The sequence below is a fragment of the Acinonyx jubatus genome, chromosome C2 (assembly GCF_027475565.1).
Source record: "Acinonyx jubatus isolate Ajub_Pintada_27869175 chromosome C2, VMU_Ajub_asm_v1.0, whole genome shotgun sequence".
NCBI classification, from domain to species: domain Eukaryota; kingdom Metazoa; phylum Chordata; class Mammalia; order Carnivora; family Felidae; genus Acinonyx; species Acinonyx jubatus.
In genome coordinates, this window is record NC_069384.1 from 3,617,917 (window position 1) to 3,634,562 (window position 16,646).

Sequence of the window (16,646 nt, forward strand, 5' to 3'; positions counted from 1 at the left end):
TGCTCATGTATTGTCACAGTGTCGGTGGCCAGCTCCTGAGAGGTGCAGGCTTTCGTTGGCCATAAGTGGACCAAGAACACTGGAATCCACGTCCAGACCGCTGACATTCTCCCCTCCTCCCGTAGCAGAGGCCCCATTCACAGTCTCCCACTGACAAAGGAAACGCCGTGGGTTTCCTCTTCCGGGGCGGGGGTGGGGGGGAGGGAATGGCACATCCTGCTAGTGTTCTACCTCACAGACAGCGAAGCCTCCTTATCTATAAATAACATCTGTGAAGTCTACAGTCGGAGAGAAAACCAAATTGTTTTTTGCCTGTCTGTCAAAGGCAAGTTTTTTTTCAGAGTAGCCTTCACACCCAGGGCAGAGCCCAACGTGGGACTTGAACTCACGACCCTGAGTTCAAGACTTGAGCTGAGGTCAAGAGTCAGACGCTTAACCGACTGAGCCACCCGGGCCCCCCAACAAAGGAAATATAATCAAGATTACAACGAGAGGAGAAAGGAAATAACTGAACATTTAAATAGTTCGGATTTTCTCTTGAACTTAAGAGAACTACTTAATGGCCAACTTACACCATGAAAATAGATGGGTTTAAATTCGCCGTGGCTTTTAAAAAGGGCGTAACTGCAGTCTGTGGGGTTGTGTGGACCACATCCTCATAGTAGATTCCTGGGGCAGCTATAACAAGGCGCCACAGACCAGGTGGCTGCAACCACAGACATTTACTGTCTCAGGGCTGGAGTTCAAGGTCCAAGATCCAGGTGTGGGCGGGGCCGGCTCTTCCTGAGGCCTTTGTCTTGGAGGTGTGGATGCTGTCCTCACCGTGTCCTCATACAGTGGTTCCTCTGCATGTGTCTGTGTCTTCATCTCCTCTTCTCACAGGGGCACTGGTCAGATTGGGTCAGGACAACCTTAGGGACCTCATTCTACCCTAATCACCTCTGTGAAGATCCCGTCTCTATAGTCACGTTCTGGGGTGCTGGGGGCCAGGACTTCAACATAGAAATTTGGGGCAGACGATTCAACCCATGACAGTGCCTTTGTTACGTCTGAGATATTTGCCACCAACTCGCTCTGTGGCTTTGGAAATTACTGGACAGGTGTGGCTTTAGTTTTGAAAATCTTCTCACCCTGCCCAGAGGACAAACTGTTCTCTGAGCTCTAACCTTCAAAACCTCTCTGCTGTTTGTTCTAGATTATGCTATATCCATTCTTCTACGTAGAGCATTGAAAACCACTCTGAACCAGGAAGACATTCCCTCATCGTATCATGCTGGTCCCCTCTGATCTCCTTCTTCAAGGCCGTGGACAGATTTTTGGGGGGCGATTTTGTTGCCCAGTGAATCCAAAGACACCTGGGACCATTTCGAAAAGGCTGGCAGTGTATTGATGATGGGTGACTGATGTTTCAATTGCCAAGCAATGAACACACCTAGATGTGCATAGGTAGAACATACCTATGCAACCTCATACCGAGAAGGGTGTCTCCTCTGGCAGGTAGGGGCTGCTCCCGGTGCACGTGCACATCTGTCCTCGGGCACTGTAAGGCCAGTGGTTGCACATGCCAAGTGGGAGTCCTGAAAGCTCCCAGAGGGGATGGGGGTGCTTCCAAAACATGGCCAGTCAGACACCCCATCGCCGAGCCTACTACGACTTATTTTTCTTTTTGTTTTGATTGTTCTTAGTATTTATTAATTCATAAGGGAAACGTGTCTTTAGGAAGAATAGTCCCAGAAGTGTCAGGGTAAAGTCCAGAATGGTTACATTGGCCACAGGGGGCTGGAGGATTAATTGTGAAGCAAAAAATGTAGGAGCCCAAAACTCATCTTCTACAGAGTCTTCGCCATGTAGTTCTAGAAATATCTCGGTTTGCCAACTTCCTGGTGGCAGTGAAGCTCTCACATCCTGAGCAGGGAGTGAAGGACCTGCCTCACCCTTCCTGGAACTGCGACGGTCAGTTAGGGTATAACCAGTATCTCCTGATTTCTTAAACAGTTCATTGGACCGGATGGTGGATGGAGTTGGTTCTCCAGGGAAACAATTGCTTCCTTAATTGTGTGACATCATCCAGCCTCCCCACCTCCCTTGGCCAGAGTGTCCTCGACTCTCCAGGACAGGAGGCCCTATTGGATTATCTCTGCAGTCCCTTGTGGCACCAATGGCCCATGACTTTGTGGTAGCCCACAGGACCCACGGCCCTGTCTGCCCTCGCACGGTGGTGTTTCTCGCAAACTGGTCTACCGCATCTTGGTTGACCATTCTGTGGAAACTGTGGAAACTGTGTCCCTTTTGCATCAGGTGGGGGAAGGGATCTCACAGCATGCATGCTGGCTGCAACCTAGCCCTGGATTTGTCTGACTTCTCCCCCTTTATTGTCTCTTTGACCCCATGTCCTTATATTCTTTTCTTCAAATTTAAAATGGATGAATTTATATTTTGAATAAGTAATGCATATATATATATGTATATATATATATATGTATATATACATATATATATATGGTTCAAATACTTACAAATCATGGATGGTAGAGAGTGAAGTCCCTTCCCCAAGTCCTTTTCTCTTCCCCAGCCCCTTTCCCAACTCCCAGGGGACCACTGTGGGAAGTTTCTAGAGATTCTCTTTTCCGGGCAGTGTTTAGGCACAGGCATGCATATAAATCCATACTAAGCACATATATGTACAGACAATGGTTTTTTACTTTACCCTTCCCCACAAATAGCTCTGTAATATACACTGCGTTCTGCAACCTATCTTGGATTTTTTTCATATCAGCACGTAAAATACTTTCTTGTGACCCTTTTTAAAGACTGCCAAGTATCGTTTTATACGGATATATCCTAATTTATTTCACTAATACATTGTTTCATGATTTAACGGTCTCTTTTAGGGGAAGTTTAGGTTGTGGCAGGAAGCATACACACACCTTTTCCTGGCTATCCAACCAAACACTAAGCTGGGTGCTGCTGTGCAGAGATTTTGCAGATGCTATTAAAGTCCCGGTCGGCAGACTTTAAATTAATGAAAAGGGAGATTATCCTGGGTCGGGGATATCCTGGGTCCCACCTGCCTGGGGGTTTCCTCCCCGATTGTCAGAGGCAGACAAGTGCTTCCATGAGTCATGGCTTCCAATGTTTGTGGTCCCCTCCCTCCCTTCTTGCCTGCCTGTCCTTGCTTAGCTAGCCCCAACAGTCACACACGGCAATTCCTTAAATGTGTGTGTATGTGTGTGGTGTGTAACATGGCCATACCTTATAACATAAATAATATGATGTAAATAGAAATTATTACATTATTAATAAATAACTTTTTGTATATTAAATACGAAATGTTCTATATTTTATAAGTGCATGTCTGTTGTATGTGTGGATATGTATATAAATTACTGCTTCTCTGGCTAAACCTTAACTGCTCCTCAACTTGGTATTAAGCGTGGGGTGCTGCTGTGACAAATACCTAAAATACGGGAGCAGCTCTGGGACTGAGCCGTGGGTGGAGGTGGGGAGAATTTTGAGACACACGCTAAAAAAATTACTTTGGACAGACTCTTCGTGGTCTTATGGATGCTGGTGAGAGTCACACGTTCCAGGAAACTGGAGGAAGGGGGATCCCTACCATGTAGCGGCAGCAAGTTGAGTGAAATTGGTTGCGTCGCTAAGAATATTTCCAAGCACCGGTTTCCTTTTGTTGCTCACAGTAACACATGTGAGGAAAGAGATTAATGGAGGGAAGTAAATGGGACAAAAAGAGCAGGTACCTAATGACTCTGAGCAACCCCAGCCTCTCCAGACGAGGCTAAAAGTGCTAAAATGAAGAGATTCTCCAGCTGAGCGCAAAGAAGCCACCAGGAGCCCCATGGCTTCTGGGAGATGCGTTCTGCCAACACCACGTGAGCTTGGGGGAGGACCCTGGGCTTCAGGTAAATCCCCAGCCCTGGCCGAAACCTGAATGTGGCCTTGAGAGACCCCGAGCTAAGCCGTGCCCGGATGCCTGCTGCAGGAAAAGTATGAGGTAATAAACGTGTGTTGCTTTAGCTGGGGAGTTCATGATCATCTGCTACAGAGCAGTAGAAAACTAGTCATGGACCTTCGGACTTGACAATTGACACGCTGAGCCGAAGGCTAGGTAAAGCCAAGCTCAGGCTCTCTGATATAATCTGTCAGGTCCATAACACGGAAGTGTTTACAGTCGTTTCGGGATTACGATCTCAGAAGCCACATAGAGCAATTCATGCTTTCTGAGCATTATTTGCAGAAAACCATGGATTGGCCAAGATACTTACCGTACACCTGCAGGGATAATGTCACCAGCATGGAGAAGGCAATTTTCTTTCCAGTGATGGAATGGTCTACAAGCACGCGGCAACCACTGTTTTCCGAGGGACGTTCTTGGATGCTAATCAGAGAGAAGACGTTTGGGCTGCCGCTAGAGGCAGCACTCACCTGTGCTTGACCCAAGTGTCAGACTCATTGGCTTGCTCCGTGTAGTTCTCGGGCAGGAAGCCCCGGCAGCCGGTCCGCTGGGAGGTCCCAATCACCCAGCCCTCGCTGGTTTCCTCCTGCTGGGAGGGGTCCACGAAGATGTAGTCGCCTGGACTTAGTGTCAGCTCGTCCTCGTTCTGGGGTTTGTACTGAAATAGGGCCCTGAGGGTCTGGAAAAGACGCAAGCGTTTTCATGTCTCAAGCATGGACTTGGGCTGGGAAAGATGGCAGCACGAGAGAGATGACATCTGCCCTTTGCCCCCAGGCTCCCCGGTTGTGCTCTACGACTCCAGGGCCTGTCCAGGCTTGTGTCGGGTGACAGGTAGTAGCCGATGACAGACTATGGCACAGAATTCTTTGGATAGGTTTGGAAATGAATTCTGGTATTTACCTATCATCTATCTATCATCTGTCTATGTATCTATCTATGTATCTATCCATCCATCCATCCATTTATCTTATCTATCTGATCTTTCTACGTATGTATCCATATCTACCTATCTCTCTAATCTACTTATTTATTCGTATCTATTGTCTATCTACCTACCTACCTATCTATCTAACATTTATCTTATCTACCTGTCTAACCTATCATCTATCTATCCACATCTATCAGTTATCTATTCATCTCTCTATCTACCTATGTCTATCATCTCTTATTACTACTTATTTCTAACATGAAAGACCTTAGAGCAGAATTAGACATTCACATCCACCTCCCTTGGCGTAAGGTTATTTATAGCCTTTCCTACAACACGGAACGCGGTGGATTCATCCATGCCACTTCCACGGGTCTGAAAGGAACACTGCAGGCTTTCCATCTAAACCATCCATCTCGGGGGAGGAAGTCTTGCGTGAGGTTTCACTGAAATCGTCATTTAAGCAAATTAATAAGCAACACCATGTACTCATGGATTTTTGCAATAGTCCACTTTTTATTGCCAGAAATGGTACTGGTGGTTTTCTTCCAAACTTTTTTGTGTCCGCCAGTCATACGTAAAAGAATACTAGTTCTAAATTTGCGCAGAAATAGGAATGATTTTAAAAAAAATAGTAGAAGGACTTCCTTTCCCTGAAATACCTCCAGAGGGGGAGGGCTCCTGGGGGTAAGTGCTCTATCTACCGGTGGGCCGCCATTGGCTCCCCTGGGGAGTGTCCAGTTCAACCGCCTGGCCAGGAGGCTCCCGGCCTGGGTTCGCTCACCTGGTAGTGCACAAAGCGCATGTCTCGGGAGTACAGCACGGCGGTCCATTGGCAGCTGTGGCCTGGGTGGATGGCTCTGGCCAGCTGCTCCAGCGTCCTCTGGTGATGGGGGTAGAACTTGTGGGCCAGGGTCAGGTGCAGCTGCTTGGCGCAGGGCTTCACGGTGCAGTCTGCGAAACCAGGTCAACACGAGGATGGTGGGCGCTTTTACCCCCACCGTGGGCGCTGCGTGTGTGGGGTGACTATGCATCCACGACGGCTACGTGCCCAGGGCTGGTATGGGAAGCCTGTCTGCCTGGTGCCTCCTGCCTCTGCCCCTTCCTTCCCCCCAGATTGTGCCATTTCACAGAGTTCAGCTTAAAAAATTTTGTAACGTCTATTCATTTTTGAGAGAGAGAGAGAGAGAGAGAGAGAGAGCAAGCGAGCATGAGCGGGGGAGGGGCAGAGAGAGAGAGGCAGACACAGAATCCGAAGCAGGCTCCAGGCTCCGAGCTGTGAGCACAGAGACCGACGCGGGGCTCGAACTCACGAACCGCGAGATCGTGACCTGAGCTGAAGTCGGACGCTCAACCGGCTGAGCCCCCCAGGGACCCCCCAGAGTTGAGCTTATAGAGGACATAGCTGGCTACTGCAAATCCTATAAGGAGGAGGAAGGAGGAAGGGTGGAGATACGGGCCCGGGTGTTTGGAGCCTATCAGTTTGCAAGCCAGTGGCCCGAACCTCTGATTAAAGTGGATGTAGTCACAGCTTCTCCGTTCATTTTCCGGGGCGCACACACTACCCAGCTGCCTGGACTTGTAGCCTTGAACTCTGCACCAATGGTTTTGGTTCTGCTGCAGAGTCTCGGGAAGAAAATGTCACAGGGAACCCAACTGTGTCAAACATGACGGCATCTCTCACATTTCGCTCACTTTGGCGAAGCAGGGAGCCCTCGGAGTGGTCGGTCCCTGGTGTCTTTGGGAGGCCTCTGCCCTGGTGGATCCTGCCCTCCTGGTCCTCATTCCAGGGCCCTGAGGTCAGCCAGGATCCGACGGCCTCTGGGCCACAAAGTAGTTTGCGTTTGGGGGAGGCGGTGACCGACGGGAACGCGGACTTTGGCGCCACGTAGGCCTGGCTTTAGAGCCACCCTCCTCTCCTGGTGGGGCGACCTTGGGAAGAGCTTGCGTTTGCACAGCAGTGGCTTGAGGACGGTGAGGGCCACCTGCTGGGGTGGCGCTGAAACCCGTCTCTTGATTCACATCTCTGGGAGTCTTTTCGTAACTGCTGGTTACCGGCCACCTCTCCCCCGGGCAACACATACCAACAGACAGGCCCCGTTCTCCCCTGGAACGTGGCCCGGATGTTGCACTTGCTTCCTGGGCCCAGACCTGGTGGCCCAGTGATGTCTCCCATCCGCTACATGAGACTTCAGCGGCAAACAAGAAACCGCCGAGGCAAGAAGCATGAATTGAGAGCACGTGTGGGTGGCGGGGAAATTATTTTTTTGGGTGTTTCGGCCGTGGGCGGAGGACCACCTGGCCACGTGAGTCAGTGTGGCCCGGGAAAGATCCATGCCGGTTGTCATCCGTGAACCACACGTGGCTTCTGCGTGGGCCCTTGTCTTGTCCGCTCTCCCCAGCCCCTGACTCTGGGGGCGTGTCTCTGGGGACAGACACAGATGCCCTGATGGGGACGCACTGAAGCTGGCCGGCCCCTCCCAGCCCTTTGGGGTCAGGTCAGGGCACAGGCGTGGAGGGCAGGGCGAGAGCCGTGGGGTCGGAGCCTCCCTGGCAGAGCCCAGGGCCGGTCAGCCTGAACCCGGGTGGGGCTGAGCAAGACGGAGCTGGACTGAGGTTCTTGCTCTGACCCCCGCTTAGGGGACCCTGTTGCTTTCCGAGGGCTGTGGTCACAAATGGCCACAAACTGGGGAGCTTAAAACCACACAAAGGTGCTCTCTCGCAGTCTGGAGGCCAGAAGTCTGGAGGCCAGAAGTCTGCAGGCGTCCGCAGGGCTGCGCCCCCTCTGAAGGCTCTGGGGAGGCCCCTCCCTGCTGCACCCAGCTCCTGGGGCTCCGGGTGGTCCCTGGCGTGTGGCCGCATCCTTGCGTCCCTGTGTCCTCCCCATGGCCTCCACCCCTGTGTCTCTGTGTTCTCTCCTCTCTCATAGGACCACCAGTCGCTGAATTTAGACCCCACCCTCCAGTCTGGCTTCCAGTCTGGCTTCATTTTAACTAATTGTGTCTGCAGAGCCCCTGTTTCCAAATAAAGCCTGTTTCTAAGGTTCAGGGTGGACAGGAATTTTAGGGGACACGATTCCCCCGCGCCAATGGCCTTGGACAGGAATGTTCCCCTTCGCCGGCTTGGTCTCTTCATTTTTAAAATGGGGCCAGTGAGACCCAACTGGGGGATGCAGTGCGTAAGGGAGGTGCCCTGTGTGCCTTGAGGCGAGGGGCTGACGGGGCAGGGCAGGACGAGACCACCTAGTCCTTTTGGCCGCAAGGAGACTAAAGAGCCGTCACCTGACTCTTGTTTCTATAAAGGACGCCAATCCACAGAGCCGCGGGGTAAGCTGCTAATCGTCCAGCAAATAGGACCCCGGAGCCCAGAGGCCAGCCTCCAAGTGGAAATCCGGGATTCAGTGACCTCCTGGCGTGGCCAGATCAGAAGGGGCCTCGACACCTGCGGAGGGGTAGGGCGGTGTCTCTCCACCAGGGTGCCGGGAGTCACCACAACACTGCACTTCTGTGTGCCAGGACCGAGGGGGAAACTCCACAGAAACAGGCTGCGTTGTTTGAAGGGCCAGAGTCCTCGCCGATTTGCAGAGAAAGAGCGACTTCTGGGGCTGGTGTGACTTGACGAAGGCCCAGCGCTAACCAGAGACGAGGGAGAGACGCTCGTCTTCTGAGGTCAAGTCCAGAGTCCCTCCCGTGAACCCCAGCCGGATCCTGTCTCCAGACCAGCGCAGGGGTTGGGGAAGAAGGGAGGCTCAAAGATTCTCAAAGTGAATCTCGACGATCCTTCCCCGAGAGGCCATGGAGAAAAGACTACGGTCTTCCCTAAAACATCAACAAAAACCAACTAGGACTTGTGTTTTACACACAGCACTGACCCCGGGAGGGCATCTGCCCAAGGCGGGCAAGGGGCTGGGGAGCCTCGGACGTCCCCGCGTGGGAACCAGCCTGTAATCCACTGTCATCACGTGACCACTCGAGGTCTCCTCCTGGGACAGGTTTCCAGGCAGCTGGAGCGCACCCACTGTTCTGAAAACCCGTATCGATGCAGACAAAGGTATTCCCACTTGGAGAAAAGGTGGCCTCTGCTTTCAGAGTCTGCTTTCCTTCTGAAGGACATCCTGGCTCATTAGATTTAGCTCCGGCTAAGCTGTTCAGCCCCAGAGCAAGGCCATGTTGGAGGAGCTGGCCGAAAAGGGAGGGGTGGCAATGGAAACGTCCTGGGCCAGGGCGCCTGCGTCCCCTGAGCCCAGCCCAGCCAGTGGCAGCAAGGAGCAGCCCACAGCCCACAGCCCGCAGCCCGCAGCCCTCTCCCCCCGAGGCCGGCCCACGGCACCTGAGGAGCAGAGCATGGCCCCGGACACAGAGCAGTCAGTCCCCGTCAACCGCGCCCTTCGTGTGCAACTGGCCAGGGCTGCCTACCTGCCAAGACAGCCACTTCCATGGCGAACGTCGTGGCGAATTCTCGGATGACGTCTGCAGGGCTGTCGCTCACGAAGAAGCCCAGGTAGCTGATGGAAGAATGCAGAGCCAGAGGGACGACCAAGGGGAAGGAACCCCGGATCCTGTCCCCAGCTCTCTTTAGAGCCTCGTACAGACACTCCACTTTGTGGTCCTCGCACTAAGGGAGAAGAGACAAGGATGTGCTTTCTCGCCTCTCGTCAGAAGGGCAGCTATTAGCTTAGTTGATTCGGATCAGGCAGCCCCGCGAGCCTATTTGTGGCCACAGTGCTGGAACATGATTCTCTCGCCCCCGCGTCTGGGGCTATGGATTTGTTCTGCACCCTGCCTCGGTTTCTTAGAGATTCCAGGTAAGATTCCTTTTGGAATGGAATGTCCTCTAAGGGTCCAGGTCGGAAACACCTGTCACCCTGACTTACCTCTCGTCCCTCTGTGTCATGTTGACTCAACCCACAGCTGTGCTCAGCTGTTCGGACTTCTGGAGGCTTCTCCTAGACTCAGAGGCAGCCACGGTGCATGCACGGCTCCGGGCCCCCTGCTCAGCCTGAGTGCCAGGCTGCGGGCACCGGCCGGACCCTCACCGCCCTTCCCCACTCCTGGTTCCTGGGCTCAGCGCTGCCCGAGCGCCTCCTGGGCTTGAAGACCTTCCTCCATGTGGAAGACTCACGTGGCCACGTGGGACCGCGGTGAGACCACAGTGAGACCATGGTGAGACGCAGACCCTCCCCCACCCCCCCAAGCAGGAAGTTAGCCCAGCCCTGTGCTTCCCGGCACTGGCTCCCCCCGAATTTCCCACAGCACCTTTCATTCTTGTACGAATCAGCTGCATTGTAGTTTTAAGATGCATTTTCACGTCCCCCCTGACCAGCGGCTCGCTAAACTCGTCCCTGTGTGTTGCGTCTTTGTGGCCCTCGCGAGTCCTGGGAAAGCGCCTGACGCACGGATGGTATAACCCTGAATAAATGACTGTCTGTCCACAGCGTGTCTCTCGGTCTCAGGTCAGTAGTCTGGGGGCACCGGGTCGTGTATGAACAGAGCCGCAATGGACACCCGCCCATGGAGGCTGGACGTTTTCCTTTCACAGCGTCAAAAGCAGAGGCTGCATTTCCCTGTCACTCTTTTGCCGGAACGGCTGCTCAGCCAGCCAGGCAGGGTGGGACGGGGCTGGGGGTTGGTGGGGCGGCTAATGCAGGAGAAGGGAGGTGTGTGTGTGTGTGTGTGTGTGTGTGTGTGTGTGTGTGTGTCTGGACATGGACGTGGGAAGAGGACCTAAAGGCCCAGGTGGCCCCCTCGCTGGAGTGATGAAGCATGGCCCATTCGAGGGTTATTTTCATCACAGTCTCTGGCTGCTTCCTTTCCCTGACGAGCTCCTAAGGACAAGCTGGAAAACAGCTTGACCATCACAAACGCCGTTGCCGGCAAAGTAGGGTGACCCACGCGCCCCAGTGTGCCCGGGACTTTTCTGGTTTTAGCACTGAAGGTTCTGTGCCTTGGGAGACCCTCCCCTCAGCCCCTGGCAAACCGGGGTGACTGTCAAAGGCTCCCGGGGAATCTGCTGGAAACATTCCCGGCGGAGGCTCGTAGCCCCCTTCCCGTGCACGCCGTGGAGCCTGGCACAGAGCGCTCCTTGGGCCCTGGCGGGGCCCCTGAAATGAGTGGGCCCCTTAGAGCTTGCCGATGGCAGAGGTGGCCGGCTAGGGCGTCCTCTCCGGGTTTGTCTGGTGTGGAGCCACACAGGAAGTGGCTGTCGGCCCCTCCCTCTCTCTCATGCCCGCCTTCCGCTTCTCTCCTGAGTGGCCCAGGTCCTTCTCCCCTTTCCAGGACCCCTGTGAAGCTGCGTGTTGGGCCATATTCTAAATCAGGGCCGGTCCCCACAGAAGCAGGGAACGGTTCCGCACTTGCAAGGGCCAGCAGCGACCGTTCTTTAGTTCATCCGTCACACATTTCCACGACACCCGCTCTGAGGCACCGTGCTGGTCTCGGGCCACAAAGGTGAGTGAGGCGTCCACCTTGTGGCGATTCAGCCTCGTGGGGGCTGCAGGGCTGCACCGGACACATGGTCACACCACATGGACAGTGCCACGAGAGATACACGCCAAAAGATGACGGGAGCACAAAGGGCAGCAGCCCCTTTTGCCCGGGGAGCTGGGCGAGACTTAACAGAGGGAGGGGATAAGTGAGTGGGGTTTTGCGGAATGCGTAGGAGTTGACCGGATGAGGCTGAGGAGGAAAGTAAAGGGTGTCCCACACGAAGAGGACGGCTGATACTACAGTCGTGGGAAGTAGATCACGTGGCTGCCCTCAGTTGTATCCAACATCGCTTAGTTATCTCAGGGAAGTGGCTTCAGCGGCCTGGTAATGAGCATTAAAGGCGTGTTGGGGCCGACTCACCGTGAAGAAGTCACAGAGCGTTATGTGCGGGAAGATCTCATGAGCTCGGTTCTTCGTGCACTGACGCTTGCTCTCTCTCCAGAACTCTTGAAGTTGTTCCAACAGGGACCCCGTGGGGCAGAGGAACAGGGCATACTCCTGGGGGATGGGATCGTCCAGAGAAGGGTCGTTGCGATGACAACGTAGCCTGTAACAGAGAACCGTGCTGTCACCTGAAGCCAGGACGAAAGGACCCTTCCCCACGGAGGGCAGCAACTCGGAGGAACAGGCCGTGCCGAGCACGTCCAGCACCCACGCTGCACCCCCAGCCCCTCTCGGGCGGGACCCAGCGGGCCCAGGCCGCGGAGCAGCTCAGGGGCCGCCCGAGTCTCGGACCCGCGTTAATCTGACTCCCAGGCCAGAGGCCGAGAAAATGAGAGAAGGTGACGGGAGACCTCAGCACCTCTTCAAGCAATCTTTGGGACCCAGCCACCCCCTTAGTGTTGAGAACAATTTGCAGAAAAACTTCACATTTTAATTGTAGCAGACTTCAAATTGAGTGTAAAAGTTAAAACTACAGAAAAAAAATAGATGAAATTTAGGTGGCTCTTACATATTTTCTTTGCATTCAGAAGCTTATTTTAAGGACAAGGAGACATGACCTACAACCCCAAATTCAAGTTCATTCTCACTAACAACAAAAACAAGAATGGGGACAACCCCAAGGTGCTATTTTGCTCATCTGTCAAACTAACAAAATGCCTTTGAAAGGATAAAAGTTACGCCCAGTGGTGTCAAAGGGGCAGCGAATTTGCGCAAATTTGAGTGTATGTGAGCAAATTGCCAGGACGCACCAAGAGCCTTAAAATACCCATTTCATCCGACGATTCTACAATTCCATTAACATTTCTGCTTCCAGAAATTTCTCCAAAGCAGGAAGCAGACGGTATACCTAAAACTGCACGCATATTTTATTGTACGGTTACGGGTCCCGGTTAGGAAACATGAGATAAAGGACGAGGAGTGTATTTACCAGGTATTCATCAGGATCCACAGTTTTGACGACTTTCTAATGACTCAGAGACGTGCCCGGGATGTGAAAGTAAGTTTAGCGGGCAGTGTGCCGCCCCTCGAGGAAACACTAGTTTCGCACAGATATAATCTCCTTAAGAGTAAAAACAAATACCAACAGGGGGCGCTCTGACCCTTTATCCTGACCCCCTTCCCCCTGCGCACACGTGTCCTCTATTGTCACTTCGCTTTTTCCTCCTAGAAACCCAAGTAACAAATCCATGGATAACACTCGTGTGTGTTTTGCGTAAATCACAAGCTGCGGCTTAAATTATTCTACAGTTTACATTTTCTCCGTCGACCCCGTTTTTGTGCTTTATCCACACTGGCATGGAGGCATCTGGTTAAGTAGGTCCGAGTGACCCTTCAAAGGGCTGTGGGTGCCCGTCACACTCGCGGGTGATATTTCACTCATCCGTTCCGCTGCTGGACACTTAAACTGGTTTCTCTTTGAAAAATGTCATGGCGCTGTAATCAAGATCTTGGCCCGTGTTTTTTTAGGCCCTTTGTGTGTTTCCACGGCATGTACTTGGACGTGGAACCGGGCGGTCGGCTGCGATTGCCACCGGGACCGTGAGAGACCGCGCGTGGACGCTTGAAGCTGCCCTCTGTTTTTAACGGCATCTGAATTTGCGCTCCCCTGATTCGGTAAGGTCGGCCCACTCCTGGTTGAGCCTAGGGGACCCCACTGCCTCCCTGGGCCTCGGTGGGACTCGTGGTCTGGCTGACCTGTTATAACCAGGGGGAAGGAACCGTGGCCCTTGAAACCGTGGGTTTCATCTGAAATTCAAATTTGGCGACTGACTTTAGAGGTAGCCTCACCCAGAGGCTTCTGGGTGTTTCCCTTTGCCTGGTAGACGGGTTGCATGTTTTGTCCTTGGCCTAGAGGTTCTGGGGGAAGAAGGAGGTCCCCGCTGAGGACACACTGGCCCCTCAGAGGCCCACTGTCCGTATTTGCCATCCTGCTCCGGGGCGGGCACCGCAGCTGGGTGAGACCCGGTTTTCAGTGTTTGATTTTCGCTGTGGTTTTCCAGAGCAGCGCATGAGGGGACTTCTTGCCTCAGGACAGAATGATGGCATCATGGCACATTCAGGCGGGACTGGGGGTTAAGAGGACCTGTGATCCCAGAGCAGAAAGCGGAGGCCCGCGACAGTGGGCGGCCTGCACAGTCGCGTAGCTGGTTTGTGGCAGAACCTCCTGGCATCCTGAGCTCCACACTCCCCCCCCCCCCCACCCGCCCCCTTAAGGTGCAACGTGCCAATGCCTTAGGCGCCATTCGGGGCCACCAGTAAATTCTCTCCCCATCAGGGGGAGCCTGAGAGAGTGGTGGCCTGTATTTTATGTCGGAAGAAATAGCTCTTCCCTATTTACTCAACAAATCGCGTGGGTTTCTTCCTTCTTTGACAGTCACATGTGGATAAACTCAGATTTTTAAGTGAAGAAAGGCTTGTTCAAAGTTCAATCTCTCTACTTTGTTTTCCTTTCTTTTAATGTGTATTTTTGAGAGAGAGACAGAGAGAGTACACACGTGAGCGAGGGAGTGGGCAGAGGGGGGCAGAGAGAGGGGGCCACAGGATCCAAAGCGGGCTCTACACTGAGAGCAGAACTCGACAAGGGCTTCGGACTCACGAACCGTGAGATCACGACCTGAGCCGCAGTTGGACGCTTCATCTACTGAGCCACCCAGGTGCCCCTGTTTTCCGTTTGAGATGCGGGCTCTTTATTCCTTTCCCCGGGTGCTGGGTGGGCAGGGTGCCTGCCCAGGGTGTATGGGGCCCTCCCACGCCCACCCCGGGGAGCTCTCGAGGCCCGAGCAGCTCAAGCCAAACACCCTGCACACCCGTGGAGGCAGCCGCACTCACCAGTCTGACGCCTCTTCCGCCGTCTTCCTTCCAGTGGCCGCCAGAGCCTTCAGCCTACAGGAGAGCAGACCGGGAGGAGCATTCAGACTTTGCCTTCCCTTCTTTGGGGTGGGGGGCACGGGAGAGGCAGGGCTAGCACTGAGGCACATGGGGCCCGGGCTGGGGGCCCCACGAGGGCCTGCACTGCTTAGACTTTGAAGCCGGATGCCCTGACCAGGCCTCCGTGCAGCCTCGTCGTGATTTCTGAAAACGCGGACCTGCTCACACCCCCCTGCCCGTTTTCCTTCGGGGGCTCCCACCTCCAGGAAACCTTCCCCGAGCGCCCCCCACCCCCAGCCTGCCCACATAGGGTCACCTGCCTCGTCTATGAGCTTGTGTCTGTTTGCCTCCTCTACCGGCCTGCAGGGTCCCTGAGGCCCAGCCCTGTCCCACTCATCATTATAACCCAGGACGTACAGACACTGGGGTAACTGAACGGGGCCAACTTGGACAGGATGGAAGGAGGCTAAGGTAACTCACTCAGGAATCCAGCCTGGAGACAGCTGGAGTTGATCAGCGGACCCACGTGACGCTGCTCAGAGCTGCTCTTTGGTGAATACCGACAAGGATGACATTGGTTTAAATCACGAGGCATTCTGAGCATGAGTCCAGCTTCGAGAACATCATAAAGGGTGGGCTTCAGAGGTGCCAAGAATAGGGCCCCACCCCTCCACCGCCTGTGTTCTCTGGCTTCGGTATCCCTGGCTGCACCCGGGGGAAGGTGCCCGGCGCGGGGCCTGGCACACGGCTCCGCTGCCCATTTCAAAGGCCCCCAGTTTATTATCAACATAAAGCGACCAAGTTCTGGTTTGGATTAGAAAAGAAAAGGGTGAAGTTTGGGGCGCCTGGCTGGCTCCATTGGTTAAGCGTCCGATTTCGGCTCAGGTCATGATCTTGCAGTCTGTGGGTTCAAGCCCTGCGTCGGGCTCCGTGATGGCAGCTCGGGGCCTGGAGCCTGCTTCATATTCTGTCTCTCTCACTCTCTCTCTCTCTCTCTCTCTCTCTGCCCCTCCCCCGCTCATGCTCTGTCTCTCAAAAATAAGTAAACATTAAAAAAATTTTATTAAAGAAGAAAAAGAAAAGGGTGAAACTTCAAAGTGATGGCAGCTAGTTTGCTCAGGGCTTTGTTATAACGTTTCAGGAAACCTTGGTCCCCAGTCCAAGGAGTGAATAAGTCTGAAAAATCAGTATCCCATGTGCCAACCATAGCTCATGGCTTCTGGGGACTTTGTCTCTGACAGGGTGGATCCTACGATGAACATTTTCTGTACGGGGACCTCCTCCTTGGGTAAGCAGGATCGATCAACACTGTTCCGGTAGTTTCTTAACCACCTATTTTCACCAGCAGACATTGAAGAGATCTTGCCTACGGGTGACTGGTTCCCCCGCACCACTTAGAAATATTTCCTAGGTGGTGGTGCCCTCCACCGCTCCCTTCGGCCTGGAGTCTGAAATGCCTCCCAGGGTCGTCTCGGTCCCTGAACCACAAAGAGGCTGCCCAAGCCCCTCCAAACCCTGAGAAATGGGGGTGTCCCCATAACACGCGGCTTCCAACTTTCACAACTTTTAGGGTCCCTCCACCAGCCAGCCAGCACAGTTTGACCAAAGGGCAAAGAGTATGTCATTTATAAAAAGCAGAGAAGGGCTGTATTTCGAGAGCGTATCTCGCTCGGCAAAGCGCACCCCTCGGGCAGGAAGTAAGTGCTCTGAGCTGCCTGCAGTTCTGTGGTGGGGGCAGAAGCATCAGTGGGCCGGGAACGCACGTCCAGCGGCCAGCAGGACAGTACTCACGCGGTGTGTACCGGGAAGCCCATTCCCAGAAGGGGCTCCAGCAGCAAGGACGGGCTGCGGACCTTGAGCTTGTTAGAGACCTTGGCGTAGAGCTGAGTCTCCCCGGCTGCCATCTCTTCCTGCCTGTGGACAGAAATGAATAGATAAAGCCAGAGAG

General features: G+C 53.8%; 1 protein-coding gene across 4 annotated transcripts in view; it reads right to left on the reverse strand.

Moving 5' to 3' along the window:
• UBASH3A (ubiquitin associated and SH3 domain containing A) overlaps positions 1 to 16,646 on the reverse strand; it is a 39,994-nt gene extending 23,348 nt beyond the window's left edge. For all 4 annotated transcript variants that reach the window (XM_015083875.3, XM_015083874.3, XM_015083873.3 and 1 more), the window contains exons 1-6: positions 16,490 to 16,646; positions 14,660 to 14,713; positions 11,747 to 11,933; positions 9,317 to 9,515; positions 5,686 to 5,855; positions 4,444 to 4,652 (exon numbers count right to left, since the gene is read on the reverse strand). In XM_015083875.3, coding sequence (XP_014939361.2) covers positions 4,444 to 4,652; positions 5,686 to 5,855; positions 9,317 to 9,515; positions 11,747 to 11,933; positions 14,660 to 14,713; positions 16,490 to 16,602 — 932 coding nt within the window. In that variant the 5' untranslated portion in view covers positions 16,603 to 16,646. The remainder of the gene's footprint in view (positions 1 to 4,443; positions 4,653 to 5,685; positions 5,856 to 9,316; positions 9,516 to 11,746; positions 11,934 to 14,659; positions 14,714 to 16,489) is intronic.